The 25,991-nt window shown below is 37.6% G+C and overlaps 1 protein-coding gene across 1 annotated transcript in view; it reads left to right on the forward strand.

The window, feature by feature from the left end:
* Positions 1-25,991, forward strand: part of ROBO1 (roundabout guidance receptor 1) — a 544,983-nt gene that overhangs the window by 447,745 nt on the left and 71,247 nt on the right. Inside the window, exons 5-7 of the mRNA XM_075712575.1 lie at positions 10,498-10,618; positions 14,310-14,448; positions 15,725-15,852. Coding sequence (XP_075568690.1) covers positions 10,498-10,618; positions 14,310-14,448; positions 15,725-15,852 — 388 coding nt within the window. The remainder of the gene's footprint in view (positions 1-10,497; positions 10,619-14,309; positions 14,449-15,724; positions 15,853-25,991) is intronic.

Consider the following 25,991-nt stretch of genomic DNA (forward strand, 5'->3'; position numbering starts at 1 on the left):
GTGTAATTTCTTTACCTTTGCTGGACATAAATAAGCAAAACCTATGTTGGAACAAATGTGTCCTCTAAGATAAAAAAGGGTGAACTTTATTGTTAACAAAATTTTCTGTTATATTATACCTTGGTGCAGACATAATGGTACTGATGTGACCTACTAAGCTTGTTTACATAATGCAGTAGTGGTTGATCCTTGTTAATATTTGTTTGTGTTGGAAAAGCAGGCAAGAAGACTAAGGAAGCTTATTGATAAGGTCTTTTGTTTGCATAGATGCTATCAGGACAGTCCTTTAAGTACTGTCTTCCATGCCTGTTCACATGCATCAACTTCTACCAGCATTTTTTAGTGTGTGTTTTTGCATCATTTTTCTTACTTCTCCTTGAGGTGCATCAGCATGGGAAGAAAGTCAGCAAAGGAAAAATTTGCAGTAACGGGAACATCACAGAGAAATGCCACTGACATATATTTTTTGTAGAAATATTTTTATGTATTTGGGGTGTTGATTGGAGTCACACAGTGTCTCGGGAGTGGTGAGTTCAGACCTTGGTGGGGCTCCAGCTGAGGGCAGCTCTTACATGTCCCGTTTGTAAGTGGTCCTTGATGGTTCAGGATGGCACTCAGTGTATTGCATGCCGTGGGCTATAGGCAGCGCCTTTTGGTGCTGTGCATTCAAGACCAGATTTTGAAAGCGGAATTGCAAACTCAACTACCTGGATATGTCAATATGTCCATCTGATAGCCAGAAGTGTTGACTGCCCCTTACTTTACCCAGCGGCCAAGGACTCCTAACTTTTGGCATTTGCTTTTGAAAAATTTGGCCAGGATGTGAGGTAGATTAGTCTTTTAAATACAAATTTATATCTTCTTTTCTGTTTGTCATGCTGAGTGGCTGGTGAAGGAAAAGTAATGTCTTGAAAAGTTCAGTGTTTACTTCAGAATGAACATTTGGGTTTGTATCTGTTTTAGGAGCATAGTCTGGCTGTTTCTGGGTTTTTAGGGAGGAACGTTTACTACGGGAATGCAACTGCAGTTTTTGACTTCCTGTCGCTGTCATAAAAAAGGTAATTCATACCAAAGAAACTGGAATCTGGTCAGGCAACGCTTTTAGTTTTCTGTAAAGATCACTTCCTATTCATGATGTGTTTTTACACTGTTCACACAGAAGACGTCAACATTTCTTATTTATGTTAGGATAGCGCTAGTTTAAAAAAAGGCATGCATGCAGCCACAAGAAAAACTGGGAAAATGAAAGGGCTGAGTAATTTCAATTTCTCTGCCATTTTACAAGCCCATTCCACCAACAGCAAACTGCCACGAACAGGAGACACTGAATTCCATACAGTAGATTGTAGTTTGCTTTGTAAATACAAATGGAAAAAGTTGAGCAGCTGCTATTTCCAGTGTCCAGAACAGTTTCTCCCCGCTTCCAGCCATTTTTTGTCCGCCTTTTCCATTGGTGCAGTTTACAATACCCTTTGAACAACAACAAAAATTGTACTGGGAGTTTAAACCCACCATAGCATCTGAGAGGAATAGCAAGAAACTGCTGCAAAGGAAGCAATTATCCCAGCAGGGCTCCAGAGCCCCCCTGAATAGCTCGGGCAGCCCCCAACTGCGAGCAGACAAGAGCCAGCGGCTGCAGGCGAGGCAAGGGGAGAGGCACCATTCTTCAGTCTTCTGTCGCTTCAGTCTCCTTGGCTATTCAGACCGTAACCACTTCCATTTACACACAGAGCGGTAAGCAGTTTGCTGCTCCAAAGGCAAGGGCTGAGTGGGAAGAGCAGAAGTGGTAAGCAGCCTGTTCCTGCTGACGCTGAAGCCGTATTTCTCAGTGGCAAGCCTAGCAGTAGCCCACAAACAACAACTCTCAGAGGCTATCATAGTTCAAGGATGGCAATGGGGAACGCGTGAGCGTCAAGGAGCAACGATCCCAGTACATACAGAGAACCGGAACAGCGTATGCTTTGTTCTGCTTGACTGCAACCTGTGCTGGCTTATTTCAAGAGCAACAGAAACTCCAGATAGCTCCTGGCTTCACTGTCCACGGCTAAAGATCAGCTTATATTGTATAGTCCCCTGTGGCAGCAGAGGGCTGAACATTTGTGCACGGACTGAGATCTGCAGGTCGCTCACTGCCTGTTGAGTCTGTCTGGAGGATCTAAAGTTGAGCACAAAAATGAAAATAATGATGCAGGGCTGCTGTGTGGGCTGGGGAAATTGGGGGGTTTGATCTTCACCTCTCTCTGCATGCATTCTCCTCCTTATTCTTTACAAGTTTAAATGTTAACATCTTCCAAGCAGTAGCTATAACGTTTAGCCCAGTGGCTTTTCGGTGTTCCTTCAATAAAAATGAAAGTTACAGTCAGATTTGCTTGTGTTTGCCTGTGACTGCAGGTTTTTACCTCAGTCCTGTAGTACAAAGCTTGTGTGCAGACCACAAAACACACAAGGAAATCTGTGATTTATGATTTGCACGTGCTGCAGTCACAAGAGCTGCAGTGATCGCTGACGGAAGAGTGAAATGTGGCAGATTAATATATGACTTTTGTGTTTAACTGTTCATGAAAAATGAGCAATGTGGTGCATGTGTTCCTTTTTTTGAAAGCGTTAAACAAATTATGTGAAAGATTTAATGTTTTCACAACTCTATGTCCAGCATAGTCTTAGTATAAATGCTAGAGTTCCACTAAGCTTAGACTCAGAGGGAAATGCAATAGAAATTTAAGCCAGGTTTATGTGCTTTTTTTGAAGCACGGTCTCATTTCGATGACATGTCATCTTGGTCAAAAATCAGCAGTTTTTCAGTATTTATGTTAGAAAACATTTTATATTTTTTCAAGGTTACATTTTGCAAAATATTTGTGTATCTGTAGTGCTTAGTTGGTAGTGCCAACACTTCTTTGGAAGTAAACCTGATTGTAAAGTCTCAAAAGAAAATGTTTTGAATGAGAAGTCAGATCTGTCTCAAAATTTTAAACTGCCAAAAAATCAGCTTGGAAACGTATGAGAGAATCCACTGCATTTTTGCCACCTGTGACAAATTTTAGTTGCTTAGTTTGGTTCTCAGTTTGTATTCTATGCCATAAAGGGCTCAGGTTTACTCCCAGAGGAAGACGGAAATTCCTTCTTCTCTTGGGAAGCTGCTGTGCCGGCTCCAGGGAGGAAAGCTTTCACAGGCAATTGAGTGCAGGACGTGCAACGGTCACTGGAAGGATCTGGGAGGCTGCAATTTGCATGCCCTATAGTGAGGAGCCAGCAGTGGACAGGCAGTCTCAGAGGGGATATGCCCTCTCCTCGAGGCAAGTGGGAGGCTGAGCCAAATCTGCTACATCTCAGAAGTTCACTGAATGACTGAAGCCAAAGCTGGCAATAATGACCCACTGCACAGACCCATGCCAAGAGAACCATTCTGAAGAATTCTTTCTTATTTCTATTCTCCTTTCTCAGACTGTGATGATTTTGTTGTTGTTGCTTCACAATTGTACTTTTAAGTCTAGGACAACCTCGGTTTTGCATGTTAAAGGCCTTTCAATTTCTTGTGGGAGCTATGAACATCTACTTCAAAGCTCTTGACAACTTGAGTCCTGTCAGAACAGTTCCCTTTAGGAGACACTACATCAGGACCTTGAAAAATCCCATATTTTGTCATGATGGCTGTGAGAGATCTGCATTCTGAGAAATGTCTTTCATCTGATTACAAGACTTAGTGAAGTTTTATCTACGCATGCTTCTAAGCTTTGAAGTTGAAAGTTAGGACTCAGCTGTTGGAGACCTGTGCTCTGCACAGCTCCTCTTTCCTTAGGGGAAAGTAGGAAATTTCCTATCACAGAAATACACCCCATGATATCGAGTTGTCTTAAATCCATGTCATTGTCCTGCCAACATTAACAACAGGCTTAAAAAAGACAACATTGGTCAATACCTACTATGACAGTGAGGAGCTTCAATCCCCTTGAAAGCAGCAGCAGAGTCCATACTCCTCTAAAATGGTGTGGTGGTACTTCTCCCCTCTGCACCTCTCCAGTGCTGTCCGCAGGGTTTAGGCGTACTCTGCAGCGTGCAAACTCACTGCAGAGTCTGGTCTGGTTGTGTAAAGGGGCCCTTGTGGTCCCTGGAGAGCTGGCCTGAAACCGCCCTTGGCTTCATTCTTGGTGATTTTTCGACACAGCCCCACGGAGCGGCCTTGCGTCTGTCTTGCAGTGTAGGCACTCTCCATGGGAAATAGGCTGCTAAATTCCTGTGTCGATTTGGGCTATGTTGTTTCTTTTATGGTTACCAGGTAAAACTTTTTTATATGTTTTAAAATTTGTGGTTTGTTAGGATTATTTTTCCATATTACATTTGTGATACATTAGGTAACATAATTAAAAGCTGAGAGATTTTGTGTGGCAAATTAACCCCAGCTGGTCTGGGATTTTATCCTTGGAGGTGTGTAAATAGCACGGTGGTGGTGATGCTTAGAAGAAAATTCCTGTGTAACAGATACTTCAAATCATCTGACTTGCTTAAGGGGAGAGAAACGAAGACACACCAGACCCCAAGTTCAGTTCAAGTTCACTTTTATTGCTGATTTCAATCACTGATTGCAGTGAAAGCTATATATGCACCAGTGCATCCAGGGGAGATTCATGCACGAGGTTAAATTTACAGTTTTACAGAAATATTGTAGTTGTCATTACATACACGTTGTTTCCATGTTGGGCTCAGTTGGTCTTTCTTTGGGTGTTGCAGAAAGATTGGTTAGTTCCGTCTATTTTTTACTGACCCAGAGGATGTGCTGATTTTGTTTTCTGTACTCAGTAAATAGCATTGTGAAAAACAGTTTCTGAAGGAAGCGTTTGCTACTTTCTTTTTTTGGTTTTTATTTTTGAGATCTTGGTAAAGCAAATTTAAGGCCATGAAGGTAGTCATAACATGGTTTTGTTGTAGGAGGATTTTAATCCTGGTTTATAATAAGAAAGGAAGTATTACATAGTAAATGTTTTGTACCGTAGCTGTGAATATCTTTCAGAGAAGTATTTTACTGGTTCAAATATTTTCATATAAACATAGCTGTCTGTTCAGAAATTAGTTCTGTTTAATGTGAGCCAATACAGCCTATTTTGAATTAAATCTTCCTTTGTGATTAACAAAAGCCAAATGTTTGTAGAAAGTAAGTTTGGGATTGTTACAATTGTAAACTTCTGAAAACTGTATATGCTGAGGTATGGATTTTTCTTTTCTGAAGTTGATTTATGGCATTCTGTATTTATCTTGGCTGTTTCCACAATGTTGTTAGTTGGGTGAAGTATCAAACACATATGGTAATTCTGATATTTGGTGTCTTGTGATAATGCCAAGTGCTGAATAACCCTCAGCTCCCTCTGAAGTCACCAAACAATTCAGGACACAGATAACCCTTAAGCCTTTGTAGATATCCATCTTCTTGTAGATACAGCCATTAATAATGAGGCCATAAAAGAGGGGAAGGCAGTCTCATGAGCGGACTTGAATCCACTTCTGACTCTGATGTATCCTGGCCAGACTGGCAGGGGTGCCAGAAGCAGCAGCTTGAATCTATTGTCATTTTATCTACCTCAAATACTCTTTCTTTTTAAGTAAAGCTATCTTCCTATGCATTTTGCACCATCCTTTACAGACTCTACCTTCAGGCCTCTCATCATTGCAAGACTGTTTTGTTGGTCTGTATGGTAGGGGGGAACAATTGACTTGCACTTTGTCGTGAGGGATTTATGGCACAGGAAGACCACTTGAAAGTATGTTTTAAACTTCTTTCAAATAGAATTTTTTGTGTGTTTGATCTGGAGGAGGCAGCACGTACCTTCCTGGGGTCCCAGAGAATGGAACCAAAAGCAGGACAGACTCCTCTGTCTGAACTTTGAAGTTGAACAAGAACAAACTTTAATCATTGTTGAAGACCTATTCCAAACACATTTTGATGTCTAGTGTCTGATATTTAAGCATGCTATAATCAGTAGGGAAGAATACATGGGATACACAAGGCTTGGAACAAGATACACTTTTTTAAATAAAAAATTAAGATAGGTATTGCTTTATACTCTCTTTTTACTCAACTTCGTTAAAACTGCAAAGTTGTCTTCTATTGCTGACATTCCGTGCCTTATAGTCTATTCTGCAATGATAAGTCATAATGTGGATATACTAACCTGTCTTGGGATGCTAGACCGCATAGAGGGAAATGAGCAAACTCTGTTTCCTAAGAAATAAAAGCTCCATTTCACTTGTATCTACCATTGGTGACGCTATTAATTACAGTTGCCTGTATTCACCTTGTTTGTTAACTGTTTCATTGTCATTTACAATTAGGTGGTACGCTTTTAAAGCAAAGACCATGTCTGACATGTTACTATCACATGCCTGTCACATTTCATTTAAATGAAATGTGATATTATGTATGCTGTACCATAGAAGACTGAAATACGTGAAATTTGTGATATTGCATATGAAGCAACTCTGGCTATACAAACAGAGCTCAGTATTTCACTCTGCAGTCTGAATTTGATTTTCTTATGGATTTAAGTTTGCTTTAGAATTATTTTGCAACAGGCCAGGTTTTGTTTAATAAATAGAATGAAACTAGAAACTAAAAGAAAGTAAAATAGAAATGCCAGTCACCTTCCTATTTGGACTTCCCAAGCATTTCTCTCATGGCTTCATTCTTTCTCATGTAACATAGCATATTTCTGTGAAAAGTAAAAGAATCACCCACATATGTAAGAATATTTCTTAACACAGACAGATGGGTATGGATTTATACGTACAGAAATTTACACGCTCACAACATGCATAGGTATATAAAATATGGTCTTAGGATAAATATATATATGTGTACAGCTATACTGAATACTTGGTGGTATGTTGTAGAACCCTTGGGTAAGTTTTTATGGATTTGATTTATTGGCTGACCAAGTTGATTCATTATTTGTATATGATTTTTTGCTGCTGGGTGGCCATAATTTACAATTCTGGACCTAGTTAACTCTGTGGGTGCCTAGAGTTTTCTGTATGAACATCTCCAACTATTGTTTCAAGAAATAAATGAAGGGGATTTGCTTGAATGAACAATTTACTCACAAGGAGCAAAATATAGTAAGGCACACAGGTCATAGAAAATTGCTTTCAATAAGTCTTTGTAAGTCACCATGCTGTCATATATTCTCTTAACGTACATACAACAATCCATATGTGTTACAGGAAACTCAAGATCATCTGTGTACCACTGATCACAATCTTTTTCTCTCATCTGTATTCAGTACTATTCCTGTATTCTCTACTTGCACAGCCCTGATAAATTTGCTGATAGGCACAGAACAGAACAAAATCCTGAAGAGGCGTGAAAAGTCAAAAAGTGCCTCGGCATCATTTCTGTATAAATGAAACATGATACTTACTTCCATCTTTTCAAAACTGGACTTAAAGCTTTGACAGTTAGCAGAGCAATTCTTTTCCCATGATGTGCAGTATCTACCAGAGTAGTGCAATAAAACTGTTTGGTATATCTTGTTTACTAGGAGGAAAGGACTTCCCTTTGTGTTCAGTATGGTAACAGCTCTTCTGGAGGTTTGAGATGAAATGTTACCCTGCCTGTCACTTTTTCAAACCATTATATCATTCGCTACTATAAAGTCCAGCTGGTGTATTCTGGGGCAGGGGCACAAATACAAGAGCCAAAGCACTCAAATTAAAACACCTTGATTAACTGTTGAATTTCCACAGACTGTGAATAGTTCTAATTTGCATGATTTCAGATACTGCTCCCAAAGGTGATTTGGCTCTTTACTGTTCTAAGTACTGGATATGAACTACAGTACTGGATTACGGGATATCAACTTCGTAAGACAAAGAAATGTAGCAGTGATTATTTATGTGTTCCTACAAAAGTTCACATGCATGTATTTCATTGTGTACTTTGTTAGTTAAAGCCATTGGTCTATGGCCCTTAGGTATTTCTAGTATTTCCTATTGAGAGAAAATGTGGGAAACATTGCACATACAGAATGTAAATGTGTCATAGCTACAGATCTGATTTGCAATGTCTTGTTAATGAAGAGAAGGGCTTGATCAATCTTACTGAGATGGTGGGTACCTAATTGTTAAAATTTAATGGAAAACTTGGGTAGTGACCCAACAGTGGAAGTATGCTTTCTTCTAGCCATCTGTGAATGCTCTAGTTACAGACATATGTAATTCCACATGCGCTTGTGGTACATTTTATCATAACTGTGTAATTCATTACAATTTAATGTGGCATAGCCATCATTGTAGCTACAGTTCTAAACCATTCTTCTGTTTTAAGGAAAACAAACAAACAAAAAAGATCAACAAAGGAAAACCCTTAGGAAAAATATACCAAATGCATTCAGAATTCCTTCTTGGAAGCACAGCTTCCTTCAGTAGGCATGTCACGTCTTTGGAAGTCTGCCTCAACGTCCATGAGGGAATGTTTCCTCTTCCTCTCCTTCCTTACGTAAATCTCAAATAACTTGGAAGAAAAGCAGCTTTCAGTAATTTTTTAGTTGTTCAAATGTTTCTGCTTTAATGCTTCTCTCCATCTATGCTTTGAAAAGAGTCTTATGGTGATTCCTAGAAGAAGCTCCTAGCATAGTTCTTGCTGGAGGTTACAATTTGTGCAAAATATGCAATTGTGTCATATCGTACTGAGTTTGAATGGGACTTTCTTAAGTGCCAAAATCACAGACGAATGCAAGTGCCACTGATTGACAGTAGGACTTAAGCTCTTAAGACATGTATGAAAATCACTGCTTTCAGTTTACATGGGTTTGAAATCATCAGCTGAGTTGGTAAATTCTTGTGATATGTAAATACATTTCTTTGTTAAATCCAGTTCATTTAATATTGATATACGTGAAAAGTATGTATTTCTTCATCTATATATGGATTTACAAATACCCCAAATTACATGTGAAATTCTTTCTAAAATTCTTTTTTAAAATCCTTTGCATAGATTAATTGGAAATAAATAGCTTTCTGTGATTAAGGGAGGTGTAAAAAGGAATAAATATAGATAGACTTTTAGTTTTATGTTAGTTTCTTGTCTCATGCTTACCATTTCAGGAGGTCAGCCATCTAAAAATGCACATGGATTCTTGAAAAATGTGTATTTGCAGGCCACCTTTATTTTTTCATTCTTCATGCCTCATATCCCCATTGAAATTTTAGCATTACTAGATTTCTGGATGATAAAGGACATATCTTTTCGGTTCTCAAACAACAAGTGCCAAAGGCAACAGAGTGAAATTTGTATGCAACACTATCTACGTTACATGTGCATGTTCATTTATCTCAATAACTGACTGTCATCTTTGTGTGTGTACATCTTACAATGATAATAAGAGCCCAGCGCTGCTCAAGATGTCAAATTTTCAGGGATAGATTTCTAGCTGCAGGCAACTTGAGCAAAATACCTCATATTGAGAACGCTCTCCTCCTTGTCACTGACCACATTAGACCCGTCCATGTAGCTTCATATGTGGCTTTTATTTATTGTTTACTTCCACCCATGCCTTGAACTGCAGAGGTTTTCATATGTGATTAGACTTACAAGCATATGTTCACTTAAAAATGTAATTAATGTAATTAAGTAACATTTTTGTGTATTAAAGTAAACATGGTATGTATTCAGTTGCCTACACAAATTTTGCTGTATTGTGGTGAACTTTGAAATTTGTTCAACCATTTTGTCAATCAAACGGGAGAATAAATACTTTTAAAGGGAGATCAGATATTTTCATATGCATTTAATAGCTATTAAAAAATATTTGGAATCATAAAGGGGAAGTATGTTTTCTAGTTTTGGGCTTATTGGAATTCCATTATGTTCCAAAAACTGAATTCAGAATTAAGAGCAGAATGTTACTCATTTCCCAGTAAGAATTTAATTGCTTCTGCCCAGCTGCTTATCAGCTTTTAAAATTACTTATTTAAAGGTGAAGAACTAAAGAATAAAACATTTCCTTTGCTTCCTTTAGAAATGAAAACCAAAACAAACACAAAATTCACGAATAATAACAAGCATGACCAATGGTAGGATAACGTATACATATTTCTTGTCAAGAAAATGTAATTGCAGCACTTGGTATGAAAATGGGATTTATGTCTACTTCTAATTTTTCCTCTCCACCTGACTGTATCGAACTGCAGTAGTACATAGGAAGGAACTGTAGTCCTTCTGGCCAACAAGCAGCCAGTACTAAATGACACAGAATGAAGAAAAGAGTAATAGGGGTCCAAATCTGAGAGATTTTAAAATACTGATGTAAAACTAAACAGCAAGCTTTTCACATAAGAGAAGGAAACTAGGTTAATAGTATTTTTTTTTTCACTTTTTTGTATGATTTGGAAAACCACTGATACCTTGTTTTTTTCATTACCTGTAACAAATCCTTTTTCAAGTTAATAAATATTATTAAATCGTTAGTTCATATTAAAGTATTTTTTATTATCCTTGATTTGTCCTAGATCAGAGGAGGGAAGCTTATGATCACATACACAAGAAAGAATGATGCTGGCAAATATGTTTGTGTTGGAACAAATATGGTTGGAGAACGTGAAAGTGAAGTTGCGGAGCTCACTGTTTTAGGTAAGAACTCCTCCTTTAAGACTGTGTTAATGAAAATGTCCAACTTTTGTTTTTCCTAGTAAGCCTTTTATTAAGGATCATTCTCGTCTATTTCCTTGTCACTGTTTATGTTGAAAATTTTTTTGTCAAGGTTGTGTTCTACCAAATGGGTGGCAGTTAATGGCTTTGCAGTTCTGTTTTTGCTATCGGAAGACACTTTCTTAGTTCTTGAATTGAAAATAATTCCAGTGTCCACTGACAGGATCAGTATTGTGAAATAATAGCAAACCAAAAATTAACATCACTAAGAAGCAGAGGCTTAATTTTTCCCTCTCGTTGAAGAAAATCAGAATTATTCTAAATTTCTACTCTACAGAATTATCCTTTCATTTATAGTTGTGTGTACTGAGTGTTGTAAAGATAACAGGTCTACTTGTTCAAGTGATTCTAATGGTAGTTCCTCTGAGCATCAGAAAACAGGTTTTCATTGAAGATAACTGAGCTCAGCCGAAAATCTCATTTTTTGTTGCTGTTGCAGAAAAGAAGCTGTAACTCCAAGTGCAATCTCAGAATACCTTCGGCATAGGAGAATTGCCTTGTGATCACTGTAGATGCAGTTTTGGTAGTTTTCATTCAGAATGTGTCCCATGTTACTTTAAAGTAGGGGAGGCTTGAGATAGCTTAATTGTTTCTGCAGAAGGAATAGGTATTTTATCATCACAGGATGAGAATATCCAAGCCGTGGTTCATAACACACTGGTTTCCATCACAGTGCTGCTGCAGTAGTCCTGGCTCTTGCTTTTTATCCTTTTTTTTTTTTTTTTTTTTTTTTAAATTCAGGTTTAAGATCTGTCTTGTCAGTCTTTGGCACTTTTATCTGTCTTCACTACTTTTTAGAGTTAGGACTCAGGAAACTTGAAGTCCTGTTCAGAGTTTTATTTGAAGCAGGGTTTTCCGTAATAAAATGAGATTGTATGCCATCTTAAAGTTGTTGAAACTGAATACCTAGCAAGATAGTGTGTAACTTTTTAGAAGTGAAAGAAGACTTCCTATGATCCACTGTGCTGTTTTGTTGTTGGGTTTTTTTTAATGTATAGACACCTTTGAAGCACTTTGGGAGGAAGTTTACTGTCAAATAGACTTTTAGAACTTCCAAGCAAAATCTAGAATTGAAAGAAAGTCATAGTTACATGGGTAAAGTCCTGACACTGGGCTTCTAGTTAACTGTACCAGTTAATTGCTCATCACTAGTCTACTACTAACCAGGGAATCATGGTATGGACTGTTACATAATCCAGGCTGGAAAATATTACTCTTGCTGAACACCTGTAAGAGGGATGCATTGCAGAGAGAGGTCTGTCTGCCACCTTCTCCATCTCGTTTTCCCTTCAAACATATTTCTAATTTTCAGCCTGGGAAAACTAGTGAGGTTTTGTTTTCAAACAGGACAGTAAAACTTTGAATGTCTTATCAGTCTGTGTCTAGAAATCTTTAAGACACCTTATTCTTTAAACTCAGGCCTTAGATATGCATGAAAAAGTATGAGAGACATGCTGACTTCATATATTAAACTCTTTCAACATAGATCTTCTGTTTATGGGTTTTGGTTATTCAGAAGTTGAACTTTTGCTTTTAGGTCTCTGCTTTAGATCAGAGGGAGGATTGCATGCCAGCAACTGTAATATTAGAAAGTTTCAAAGTGATCCTTGCTAAGCTTTCCTTCTATTTACCAAATGATTGTGTGACAAAGATAGATACTTAAATCAGTGCTGATTTCCATTATCCATTTATGCGTTTGAATAAGAGTGTTATGAATGGGCAGACAAAAACCATCGGACTATTACTCTTCTTTTAGGAAAGGGATCTAGAGAACAATGTGCCTCTTGTGGGCTTTGCTGCTGTGCAGCAGTCCTGGCCTTACCAGATCAGTTCTTTTTCTCTTGCATAATTAAGTTGAATATTCTTCCCCAAACTATTCGTACTCTGAAGTTGAATCCAGAATGTTCTTTTCTGGTATTCAGATTGCATTTTTACTGCACCTACAAGAAAGGGCCAGGGTAGGGGGAATGTCTGTATTTTTTTAATTCACAGCTAGATTCATGTCTAGGTCTCTGTAGGTCTCTGGTTCATGCCTCACTTCTTGTATATGAACCCAGGCTAGAACTGGCAGCTTAAAGATCTACTTGCTATTTCACCTAACATTATTTGCCTAGCATTGCAAGCAAAGGTAAGTTTTCTGCAAGTGTCCAGTTGGTCGGGACATCCTTGAGAATAAAAGAAGCTCTTTTATAGGGTTTTGTTCAGTTCACATTTCCACTTCAGTCATTTTTGAGCCATTCGCTAAGGTTTTATAATACTGAATCTCTACATCTTTATCTGCAAAGTCAAAGTAATACTCAGAACTACCTTTTTCAAACACAAACGTGAGACACTAAGAGTATGGGATTGTCTCTTTATCCTTCTGTCTGGTGCTTTTGTACTCCTATGAGAAATTTGTGGCATATTTTGGGGTATTCACACTTCCTGATTGTGCCAATGGCTTCAGACTCTTCCAGTTCCAGGGAGATTATATTTATATCTTTAATATATACAAGTCAAAACACACAACTGCCTTCTCAACTCCCTCAGAGATTTCACAGATTTATAGGCAAAAAGGTCATCTGCCTTAGGCAAGGGAACCTGCCAAGCAGTCTCCTGTTAAACCTTCCCTGTTCTTTTATGGACATCCTGTTGTCATCTGGTGCTGCCTTTCTAGATAGGAAGTCCTTCCTGGAGTATCCCACAAATTGTTAAAAACATTTTTCTTCCTTGTGCATGTGTGAACCTCGCTGCACTCCAGCCTGGTGTGGAACTACAGAACTATGAATAACCCAGCACCGTAAAACTTTGAACCCTGCTACAGGTAGAAAAGTGTGTCGATCCCTTTCCTGAAATTTCCAGCTAGTAGCTAGGTTGCCAGAATAGCACAGCCTATACTGAGATCCCATTTTGTTCTTGCAGAAAGCCTGTATGCAGCAATTAATCTGACTCTGGTCAGCCAGCACTTTGGTCATCCATGTCCTACAATGTAAGTCAGGGATAACAGCAATTTTTGTGAACAAAAATTAGAGAGGACATTTTAGGGGGTTTTGGCTTGTTTTATTTCATGTGTGCTTGTGAAAGCAAATGTTGTCATTCTGATGTAGCATTGGAAATGCTGACACCTGCAAGCAATCTCATAGAGACACTATACTGGACCTTACTTGGTCTTCGAATTTAGAGGCACCATTGAGTCAAAACCTCCAGTGAGACAGTGTTTGGTTTGTGCCTTCTGTCTTTTTGAAGCAGTGCAGCAGATGGGTGGTCATTTGTCTGGGTCCTTGTAGCAGGCCTGCTTCTATCTGAGGATTGATGTGTATTTAGATTTTCTGTGTAGGTTGTGTTTTCCTTTAGCTGTATTAGCTGTGATGACGATACATAAGAAGTAAGGACGTCTGTGCTGGGATCCTGACCCACTGTTGAGAGCATCTGCCTCCTGTCCTGAGGTTCCCAGTGCTGGCCACCTGCAGGGATCTTCGCCTGGGGCTGGGAGTGAGAGGAGCGGCAGCAGAGGCACCTCCATCAGATTCGTCACCCTGCTCCCCTTGCTCTAACAGCCACAGTTCAGGGAAGATCACAATTCGGGCACAGAACTGCTGGACTTAACCCCTTTTTTCCTTTCCTTTCCTTTTAGAGAGACCGTCTTTTGTGAAGAGACCAAGTAATTTGGCTGTAACTGTGGATGATAGTGCAGAGTTTAAATGTGAGGCAAGAGGTGACCCAGTCCCTACAGTAAGATGGAGGAAAGATGATGGGGAATTACCAAAAGCAAGGTGCAGTACATGGAGTTACCTTTTTTATGATATCCAGCTTGGTATATGACGTAGCCATTCAACATTTGACAGCTAATATTTCTTTTTCTTGAATGGAGAAGGCCTGGCTGATCTAATAAGACATTTCTAATTCCCATTGAGCAATTGTAATTTATAAAACTTGTAATTTATATTGAAACTTAAGAACAGCTTGTTCTCAAGCTTTTTTTTGTGACAACACATGACATACAACAAAAAATAAGTTCAGTGAGTAATATCTGATACAGATTAATTCTTCACCTGAGGAGTTTTTTGTAATTACTAAAAGTTTTGGAGAATATATAACAAATAGTAAATTAGATTGCAACATCAAGAAGCATATATTGGAATTGCAATTGATATAAAATGTAGTCTGGTAATGTCAAAAGCTACATTGGTTATACATGGTTTTGTTACTAAGTTTTTAATTAACTTTTTCTTTCCCCTGTCATTGCTCTATTTCAGGCAAAAAAATAAAACACCTTATTGAAAAGAAATACATTCTGTGATAGATAAACAATTTATTTATTTACCTTGAATTCCCAATCATCAGTTAAAAACCTATTAGGGGAGGGGATTGAAAAAAGAAACCATGTAACAGTTGGCTCCAGTCATCCAAATCCAGCTCCCTGTTAATCTAGTGTATAACTTTAATCAAAACTATAGCATTTTCAAGAGAAAAATCTACTTCCCATAAAGAGAAACACATTGACTGCATTATACAAAGAGGAGAAAAAAGGTGATGAAAGGAGAGGAAATGGTAAAAGGCTACATTGTTCTTTAAAAAAAATTATTGAATGAATTGTGATTTATCTTAACTTTCAAGCAATTCTGATCTTCTTGAGAGTAATATTTTCTTTTCAACTATATAAAAAAAATCCTTCATTCAGATGGAAAAATTATAGGGAGAATAATAACTGTTATTACATTTACTTGTTAAAAGAGTTCTAACAATTAAAATGTTTTGCATTAGAGCTTTACTGTTGTATTATGCCAGTGAAATTCTACTGACGTCAGTAAAACTGGATTCACATTGCAAATGAAATCAGAATAAGGTTTTCAAATATTTATATATATTTTGCTTTTAGAACTTTATTTTTATATTATCAATTTATAAGGATTTGTACATATTTTTATTTCTAAGGAAATGTAGGAATAAAAATATTTGAGAGCAAACCCACCATATTTTTACCCTTTACAGAAATTATACAAAGTTCTATTACTCCTATTCATTGTTTATTACTATGTGTATTTAAAGATATGAAATCCGTGATGATCACACCTTGAAAATCCGGAAAGTTATGGCAGGAGACATGGGCTCATATACTTGTGTTGCAGAAAATATGGTTGGAAAAGCTGAAGCATCAGCAACTCTAACGGTTCAAGGTAAGAATGTTTCTTTACATAGTACTCTAACCTAGAATAAAGTTGATTTTTTTGCACGGCAACTTTATAGAGTTGCTATAGCAGACTAGTTGAGTCTATACATAACTAGTAGAGTTACTACTTGTGCAGGAACTCTGTGCTGTGTTGTAAAAAAAAAAAAAAGCAAAAATATAAATTTGGTTTGAGTTGTATTCTTAACAAATTGAAGCACTTCAGATGTAAGATTTTTTGTAAGCAGTCTTTACAGTACTGGGATGGGGAACTGAGTATGTTTTGAACTTCAGTGTGATCAGAATCATGTCACTTACAATCTTTGTATCTGAAACACTAACAAAAAAAAAGAAAACCAGCATTACCAAACTACATTGTTGTAACTTGAAAAGAAAGAGTTATAAGTTCAAGCATCTGCCAATTTTTTTTTTTTCAATTAAATATACTGAAGGAGCAGTGAATGATAAATCTGTTTGTGTATCTTTTAATACACTAACCCAGACCACTGGAATTCCTGTTGCTTTTTTTATTATAAAAGTATATCGTAGCACTACTGTTTCTTTGTAAGATAAAAATTCAGTGGAACTCAGTGAACTAATATGTATAAAAAATCCTTCATTGCCTTTATATACACAATCCAGATGTTCACTATTCAGATAATCCCTCTCTTCCTTTCCTGGCTAGCAGACAGGCAATGATGTCATCCTAATGTTTTTTTCTAAGCACTGATGGTCCTTCTGCCCTTTTCTCTGTTCAGTGGGAATTAGTCATTATGGAATTCTGGGGAAGTGTAGGCTTAAAAGTATTTTATTTGGTAACAGGCCTCTATTTTGACACATTTACTGTAACAGGAAAGGTCTTGTCCTTAACCTGCTCTCCTTTTTCCACCAGAAACATTTGGTGTCCCTAACATCTGTAGCTGTTAGGAAAATAGGAATCCTTCTGTTGAAGCTCTCATAAAACCAAGAATTTTGAGATGTTCTGTTTTGTTAGTCACCATGATGTTTATACATCAAAACTGATACCTCATGTTTGCAAAATAACCAGCTCTTATGCTCAGTGTTCTAGAATAAAAGGTTAACATGTGAGCAGTAAGCACAGTTTATTCAAAGGAAAAAGACTCAGTTACTTTTTAAATGGCGATTTGTTATGAAGTTCTCATCTTATATCAACTGTTTATCTTGTAAAATGTTTCTATTAAGAAAATTTGCTTTATGACTGCCTGAGCAGTTACATTTCTGTAAATAAGCTATTGGTAGCCCTAATCCTTCGTAGTCCTATTCAAAATAATAAGCAAACACATTCTTGTAATCCCATTTAGGTTAACGGTGCTACTTAGATATAAAATTCTGTAAGTATGTAGATGTTAGAGATCTAGAGTGAGATCTGTTGAATTTTTATAATAAAATGGTACTTTCAAGGAACATGATAATAATGTAAGTCTTGATTCAGCAAGATTCTTATTTTTTCTAAGTACTTGCATTGCACAGTAGATATTTACATTGTAACAGCTTTGCTCTGCGGATATTGTTATGGGATAATTTGTTTCCCAGTGTGAACGGATTACCTCCTGAGCCATTTGTCTGTACTAATGTCTTCGTAGAAGGGATTGATGTGAGAAACTGTAATATGTAAGGCCAATTTGTAGTTGGTAATGTAGTAAATTATGATCAAAATCCATTTATTAGAGTATCCAGGAGACCTAGGCTTATGGGAAGGAAAAGACTGCTCTAGAAAATACACATTTTCCATTCAGGGTATTAAAACATGGAACATGCAACAAGGGGGCTAATTGGGGTACCTAGGTGTCAGGGATGTGTTGATGGAATGTGGCGAATAGCTAACCGGGTGTCTCAGCAGAGAGCTGCCCTGGATCTGGTGGTATTATTACCTCCAGGTCAGCTCTAACCCTACTTGATCTAGCAGATGTTTGGAGTGCATAGTGCATGCCCTGCTGTGCTCCCTGTCTCAGGAAAACTGCACAGCACTGCCTCTGAGCTAGGTGAATGGGCCCAATCTGTGTCCGTGGACTAGGAACTGTCAATTCAGATAGTTCAACTCTATATAATAGGATGCTAACTGTAGAACATACAAAAGAGGGGAGGGAGTATCAATTCCATTTTAATGTTCTTCCTGCTCATGGCACCAGCATCACAGGTTCTGATCATTGGAATCACTCTTTTCCTTTATACGGACTCCTAACTTTGGGGATTATAAGTGTTTCCTATGTGAAGTACAGATACTGTATTTTTATTGCGATTTCAGTCATATTCTTAAACCAAATTTGGAGTTCTGTATTGACATAGAAGTTTGAACCCTTCACTTAGTCTTTTACTATTGCAGCTTAAAAGCATTTCCATCCTTGAAACTGCTTGTCAAGTTATCTTATTTTCTCCTTGGAAAATTAAATAGTTAAGAAAATGTAATCCTGCTGTTGTTTGCATTTTCCTAAAATTAGAGTGTCTCAGTCCACTGTTTTCATTTTGTACCAATGTGTGGTGCATATGTAAGGCATCCAGAGACATTGCTAAATACATGTGAAAGTATTTCATTCAGGAGATGATTAATTATTAAATAAATACCCCAGTCGATACAGACTGCCAGGAAGCAGCCCAGAGTACTTATTTTTCATTTTTATTAATATATTATATTTTACCAATACATTATATTTTACCAAGTAGCTGATGTGCTCCAGAAAAGGGAAACTGTGGCCAAAAGTGCATCTCCGGAACCAGTGGTTTCCTCTCTTGCTCTAGCACTAAGCAAGTGGGATATATTTATTGTGTATGTATTTAGTATATATGCAAGATACTTTTCATGTTTTCGTGGAGATTTCTATTATGTGATTTGCTTAGGTTTATGCCTTGAAGAGGGACTGTAGAAGTTACAATATTACATATTTCATTATTGTATATATAATTGAAGCCCATGTTCCTAAGACACACAAAATTACCAAAAATGCATGCCTCAGAACTTCAGTTCTAAAAGAGAATTAGTTTTGCCATTAATGCAAATGGAAGTAGGGCTTCTTGAAGAATCTGCAAATTTCACATTTAATCATAAAAATGCTTTTAAGTAAATCTAACAACCAAAGGTTCTACATATTTCCCCCTACTTTCATTGGCTTTGCTCCCATTTCCAGTACTTAATTAGGCTTTTTTAACATCTACTTTTATAATAAGTTTATAATTCATGCTGAAAAGGGCTTTACTCTCTGATACAAGCAGAAATTATGGCTCCAGTGGGAGTCCTACTATGCGGTTGGCAGGAACCATTACAGGAATGACAGTGTAGTTGCTACTCAGCAGGAGTTAAAAGAGAAACAGGCCAAGTAGATCAGTTGACTTGAGGACTTTGCAAGAATCATACTGACACCGCAGCTGTTGGTGACTGTTGGTCTGTCACCAGCAGGTTGGTAGTGAACAACGATCCTCAAACTTTGAGTTCTTCTTAACTCTTCTTCCTCAAGCAGTGGCTCTGGAGGAGCTCGCAATACTTGTTACAGTACTCTGCCTAATATGCACCTAAACATGCAGCAGCAGTGACTGAACTGTAAAATGTAAATTTTGCCATTCAAAGGCACTAAACACATTCAGTGTTATCAGTTTGGCAGGAAAAAAGAAGAATTCCTACAGAAATTATGCTGGCCAATTCATATTTTACAGTGGTGATCTTTGATATCAAGGGTTTTTAGCTTATGATGTCACTAGTTTTAGGGTTAATGGAGCTTGTCTGCAGGGTGGATAGTGAGCAGAACTTTTGATAAGTAACTTCTGGCCATGATTTTGCTGTACTGACAGGAATTTTAATTTGAGGAATTTTAATCTGAAAAGGTGGCACGTGCTTCAGGTCTGGAATTTCCTCCTCCTTCCACCCCCTCTTTGTACAAAGTAGCTTCAAGGCATGCCATAAAAGACATCTATTTGATAAGGCTTCTAGGTAGAGCTGAGAATACCACCTGGAATGAAAAGGAATAGGATTTGCTCTTTTATCTGTCAGATACCATATAAATGTTTCCACTGTGTCAGGCTGCTGGTACTCATTATAAGTTGGCTGTAAATGTAATCGCTTTATAGGTGACTGAGCTACCTACATTAAAATAACAAAGACAAAATTCAGATTTTTATGGGATTACAAAAATGCTATTGAGGTATATGGTGGTTACTATGTGTTGCAGTGAACGCCTCACAGTATCATGGGTGAATTTAACCACTTGAATTTTAAAAGTAGGATTTGGATTTAAATCGGAACTTGTCTACATGGTCTCTCTTTAAGTTAGTATTTCTCCTTTTGAAAGAGCTAATTTTAGGCCATATTCTGTCTTCAGTCCCCATGAAAGAGGAAGGAAGAATAGTGATTGTGCTATGAACTTCAGGATTTTTTAATTAATGAACTTTTGGCAGGATGAATGAGGGAAACCATCTCTTGTGATTTGTGTAGCTTAAAGAGACAGCCCTTTCCCCCTTAATGACTGCTGTAAACTATGACAGCACTTCAGATTTCTATCAAGGATCTGAGAAGTTTGCCACCTATTTCTGGTGAAAGAATATAAATCTTAAAAGTTAATCAGAAGGAACTGAGGAAACTATCTGAAGAAGAGATTAGTGCCCTGAAGGTGCTTGTTCTACTGATGCAAGTACACTAAGATTCCTGAAGCATTTCTAAAATACACGTAAAAGAAGGAATCAGTAAATATTTCAGCAGAATTAAAAAAAAAAAAAAAGTGATTTATAGTTTCTTCAAATCCATGTAACATATTTTAATAAATAACTGGTTCTATGGTTTTTAAGTTTTTTAATGGAGTTTTATTTTTTTACATAGGGTCACACAACAGTGACAGCAATTGCTTACAGGGAAATAACATTGAAAAAAAAAACTTTTGAGATTCCTTCCTGCAATTTAGTACTTTGAAACAAGGACTTAAGACAGATGTTTCTGAGCAAGTAGAACAAAAGGACTCCAAACAATTTGGAGAAACGTTACTACAAAAATAAGTTGAAGCTAGAGGCTTTCTCCTGCTGAAAGGGTTTTATTTACTGTAAAGTTCTTAAAAATTCTACCTTTGAATCACTTGCTGCAGAAAATTGAAGAAAGTAGATTTGTGTAGCGTACTTCAACACTCAATTAAAAAGTAGCAAAGAAAATCTGAAGACTCTTTTCTAGTGCCTGTAATTTCCTAAATCCCACAGCTAGGGAAAAATCAATCGGTTTTATATCAGGCTTCACTGTTGCAGAATTTATTTTGTGACTGCTCTTCTAAAGATAACATTTCAATAATTCTGTCTTCAGAGTAGACAAAGTAGAATTTTACTACAAGTTGTTGGGTTTGCAGGGGTTTCGTTTTATGTATAAAATTAAATAGAGTGCAAGGAATAATAATTTTCATTGGTTGTTCATTAAACAGTACTTCTGCTATGTGTTCATTCTGAAATAAACTTAGCCTTTATTAAATTATGCTAAACATCCATAAAACGGTAATACACACTTTATTTTTGCCTTGTGTATAGCCTGTAAGTAATTTTCAGAAGGACTATACAGTGATTATAGTGCACTTTCTTGTTTTTGTTAGTTTACGTGCATCATTAAAATCGGTCATCTCTTGAATTGGTTCTTGACAAAGTAAATGCTGATTTATAATAACAGTGCATTCAAACATTATTTTGATAAGCTGTTTTGAGTACCATTTGTTACTATGAATTATGTTTTGTTTGAGCACTAAAATATTTTATTGTTAGGTGCTGAGTAACACTCAAGAACTAGTAATAAAGTATCGTGCAGTCTTTACACGCGAACTAGATCACCTAGCAGCCTCAGTATCAGAATATTCTAGTTCAGGAAAGAAAACGTCTTCAGGTTAAACTGCTAAGTATCAGGTATGCTCACATTATTTTCTGCAGGAGGTATCTGCGTGCTCCTCTTGCCCCTATGACCACACATTGATTCCCAAAGTTTAGCGTGATTTTATTTTTTCCATTTAAGTATGGAGAAGGATTGAGAGGGTTGAGAAACAAAAAAACAAAGCTGTCTGGATGGACATCAGGTTGCTTGTCTTGTTCTCATAAATGTCATATGCTTTCTAAACATAGCGTTGAAGGGGATTCTGTTCTCTTTGCATCTTTCAGTGACATAATGAGAGCCCACCTAGGACTTGCGCCTCCTCAAATTAAACAGCCTCTCTCTCTTTTGACACAGTTAAGGTAGCACAGTGGTACTTGGGTCTTGGTACAGAGGAAGAAGTCACCTGAGAGTTCTGCTCTGGTCCAGTCTTCCACCAGCAAGGTCTGATGGCCTTTTCTGTACCTCTTCCTTCAGAGTTCTTGGGTGCTCTGATCTAGTCAGATTTTTTTCCTCAAAGAGTAGAACTAACCTAACTAAAGACTAAACCTCAAAACATGTTTGCCAATATCCCTAGACCATTATAGCTGCAGCAACACTTTTGTTTCAGACTACCAGCAAGTTTTGATAACATTGTCTTTTGGCAGAGATGAACCACTGGTTCGCTGTATGAAAATCAGGATAAGTGTCCCTGATTTTTTTATTTTATTTTATTTTTGCACATTGTGTTTATTTCCTTAAGCAACTTGTTCCCTTTTCTACCTCCATCACCATAAAAATTCCCAGTACCTGATGGATAATTCCATCTTGTATAGAATTCTTATATGTTGTATTTTTTGTTACCTATAACTGAAATTTGTTAATATGTCACAGTTACCTTCCTGTTAACATTATTAAAAAGTAAGTTCAGTTATTAGTGTCCCCTATGTAGACTTGGGTTGTCTCTGTGTGGGGCATGTGGTGTCCCTATAAAAAGAATTCCAGATTTCTTCTGAGGTAGTATCTGTTTCAGTTGACAGTATTCCTTACTGAGTATTGCATGCCCAAAATAACATTTTTTAATGATCAAAAGTTACTGCACTGTAGAGATTTATTGTCCTTCCATTTTTAGTGTGTGTTTGGTATCCATTGATCATGGGGCTTTGGCCACTTTTCACAAATAGCTTTAACTTATAATAAAGAAGGTTGCTATGGATTTCAAGTACTTCTTTCCAAGAAGAAAACTGTGCTATCATAAACAGCTGGGAAAAAAATTCCACTCCCTTTCCTTTTCAGCTCTACTATCCTTTACTCTAAGTCAAAAAATGCAGTAGGAAGATCCTAAGAATTCTTCAAATTGTATCCAGCTATCATACTCTTTTTGTACTTCTCCGCAGCTTATTTAAAATTAATCTCTCTTTTTTTCACTCTTGTAAAAGGCTTTAGTATAAATATTTGTAGCCACAACTACTTAGATTGCAGCAGCGCCCAAAATTACCTCAGTTCTTTTTAAACACAGGGGAAGACAACTCTTCTCCAAAAAGGGAAGCCTGGGAAACAGGACTCCACAGTTTACTGCATTACTCTAGTTTCTAAATAGATGGAATTAGACTTGTCCTAAGTGTGCTCTCTAATTTGTATTTGGTTTAGAAGATGGTTTAGGAGGACCCAGAGCAAGGAAGGGGGAGGAGAGACGAGCAGAGGAACTTCTGGAAGACCTTAACTCCCTCTCTCCCTCTCTCTCTCTCTTCTAACCCCCATGTTTCAGATTTCTCTTGTCACCTCAAGGCAATGTCTATAGAATTTATAAATGTTTTAAACTGTATACTACATGTATTAACCTGAGAAGTGCTACCTTTTAAAACCACACTGCAAAGTCTATTTCCACATGTTTTACTTTTATCGTAGAAATGTTGAGTCCTGCAGAAGGTGAGATTATGAACTTTCTTATTTTGTAGCTAGTATCAGCAAAATCAGTTGCAAATCAAAAAATCTCATGTGAGTACATTTTACGCACTGTTCTCTTCCCACAAATTTTTGCAGTGGGTTCCTCCCCCACATGCATATACAAGCACACACACACTTGTGTAGCCCTTTTCGTCTTGACTGTTCAAATGTTTTAAAGAGAAGATTCATTAGCCTGCTGTGAAGCAGACATTAATATAGTTCCGTGACTGAGACACAGCTGAGATAGAGCCACATTTTATTGCCCAGCCCCATCAATTAGAGTTGAGGAGGGAAACACCTCTCATCCTGAATTAAATCTCAAAATAGCCAGAAATCCATAAGGAGTCAATGCCATTTGATAGCTCTTGAAAACAAAATAGCACCCAGCCAGGAGGTTTGGTTAATGCACGGATCTTGCGCTGTTTATCAGCAGAGGGTGGAGTTTAAGCCTCCAGAGAGTAGAGAAACTTAGTGACACTTTAATGCCGCTAATGGAACCAACAACCTGTTGAAACAAATTGCTTGTTGCTCTCACCGCAGAGCTGAGAACAGATACCTTCCTGCTTGCTGCAGGAGGGAGAAGTGTTGATTTTGAATCCGTGGCACTTTAAGTTGATCTCTAAAATTGGCTCTGGAGTTGATGATGTTGAACTGCCACACTGCATGTGTTGTCATGTACGTGTTTATGTACGTGTTCTAAAGCCATATCCTTGCCTGTGTCTCTCCCTGTTATGTGTCCCAGCTCTAAATGCACTTATATTTTCAAGGCTTTATTTGTACTGTTGCACCAAGGAGCGGTACTTGCCCTTTTTCATCATCAGACCACTTTCTCCTAGAGCACGTTAGCTCTCCTGAGCACACACAGGCACCTGCCCTTTTTCTCTGGGTACCAAGTCAAGAGGCATAAGCTAAATCCAGCCTGCCAGGCTTGTGCCCTGTGCTGAAAATGAGAGAATATTCTGCCCTGCATGGTCAGAGTGAGTGTCATGGTGACGTGGCTCCCAGGTTTCCAGGCAGCAGCTGTCTTGTGGCTGCTGGCTCGGAGCACAGCCAGGTCAGGACACGGTGAGAAGTGCAGATGGCAGTGCACCGGTACCCTAAGAGTGGCACTTTTGTGTAGGGCACGGACTCTAGCCAGCCTGTTTCTAAGTTATTGCCCAGCACATGGCAAGTCTTCACTATGCAGACAGAAGAGGGAATGTGGGTCAATTGTCAACAAAAAATAAATACAAATAAAAAATAAAAACTTCTTGGGAAGTATGTTGAGGAGCACAGCAGCTAATTGATACTGAGATTTTCCCCTTACTAACTTTCCTGTGCATGCACCTGAAACGTTGTTACAGGTTTCTAGGTTTCCACTACTTGTAAAGGCGATCTTACTCTCAGAACTACTTTTCCTAATAGTCAACTGCTTGCTTTCTTAATTTCATTCTCTTACTTACAGTACCATTATGGAAGACAATTAATCTGTTTCTTTTCCAATCAGTTAGATTTGTATCTTCTTGCCGTTGGTAACTTCGAAGTTAACTGTAATCACTTGTCCTTTAAACTTAAGAAGGGCTTATCTGACACATCAGCAGCAATCCAAAACAGATTTTTTCCAGTCATCATAAATGTAATAAACCACGATCACTCCCTTGCTGGGGGTTTGGAATTACAAGTCATCACTTTTGATTTGAAACATCAAAAATCTCATGTAAACATTTTGCCTCAACTGTATGGCTGCCGGTGGCATGCTTGGTGCCAGACTGTGAGACCTTTCCTCAGAAGTTTGTACTGCACTATATCACACTTAGTGCTCTGGGACTATGTACTGTGAAAGCATTCATGGTGAGTAAGGGTGTCCCAGTCTGGTCTTACATGAATGTGAATTTTAGCAGAAAATCTGGGAAAATATGAATTATTTATATATGTATCTAGACTTCAAGAAGTGACAGCTGAAAACAGAGGCCAATGAGGATGAAAAGCGATATACCCCAATTCTTTTGTAATATACCTGGTGTTATTTTCCCATATTTTTCACAGGTTGTATCCAGGAGACAGCTGAAAGGCAGCATTTATATTTTTCCAGAATGAGAGATTTTGGCCTTTGTTTATTTCTCTGTAGAAAGTGAGACTTTCCACAAATGACTGCAGAGAGATGTGCATATCGAGGATATTGGGTGTTTCAGATTGCTTTGATAAGAACAAATAGCCTACAAATCACTAGATAGGAAATGAAAGATTGTCTTAAACTATCTCCCTTAGTAATAGTTTTTTAAAAAAAACACCAACATAAATATCTGGTAGTCATGTTGCAGAAAGACATTCAATGGTCCTTGTTCAGATACTTGAAGGTAAAAAGTATTTAATTAGATTTCAGAGTTTAGCAGGCTTAGCAATGAAAC

This window comes from Pelecanus crispus, chromosome 1, assembly GCF_030463565.1.
Source record: "Pelecanus crispus isolate bPelCri1 chromosome 1, bPelCri1.pri, whole genome shotgun sequence".
Lineage (NCBI taxonomy): Eukaryota > Metazoa > Chordata > Aves > Pelecaniformes > Pelecanidae > Pelecanus > Pelecanus crispus.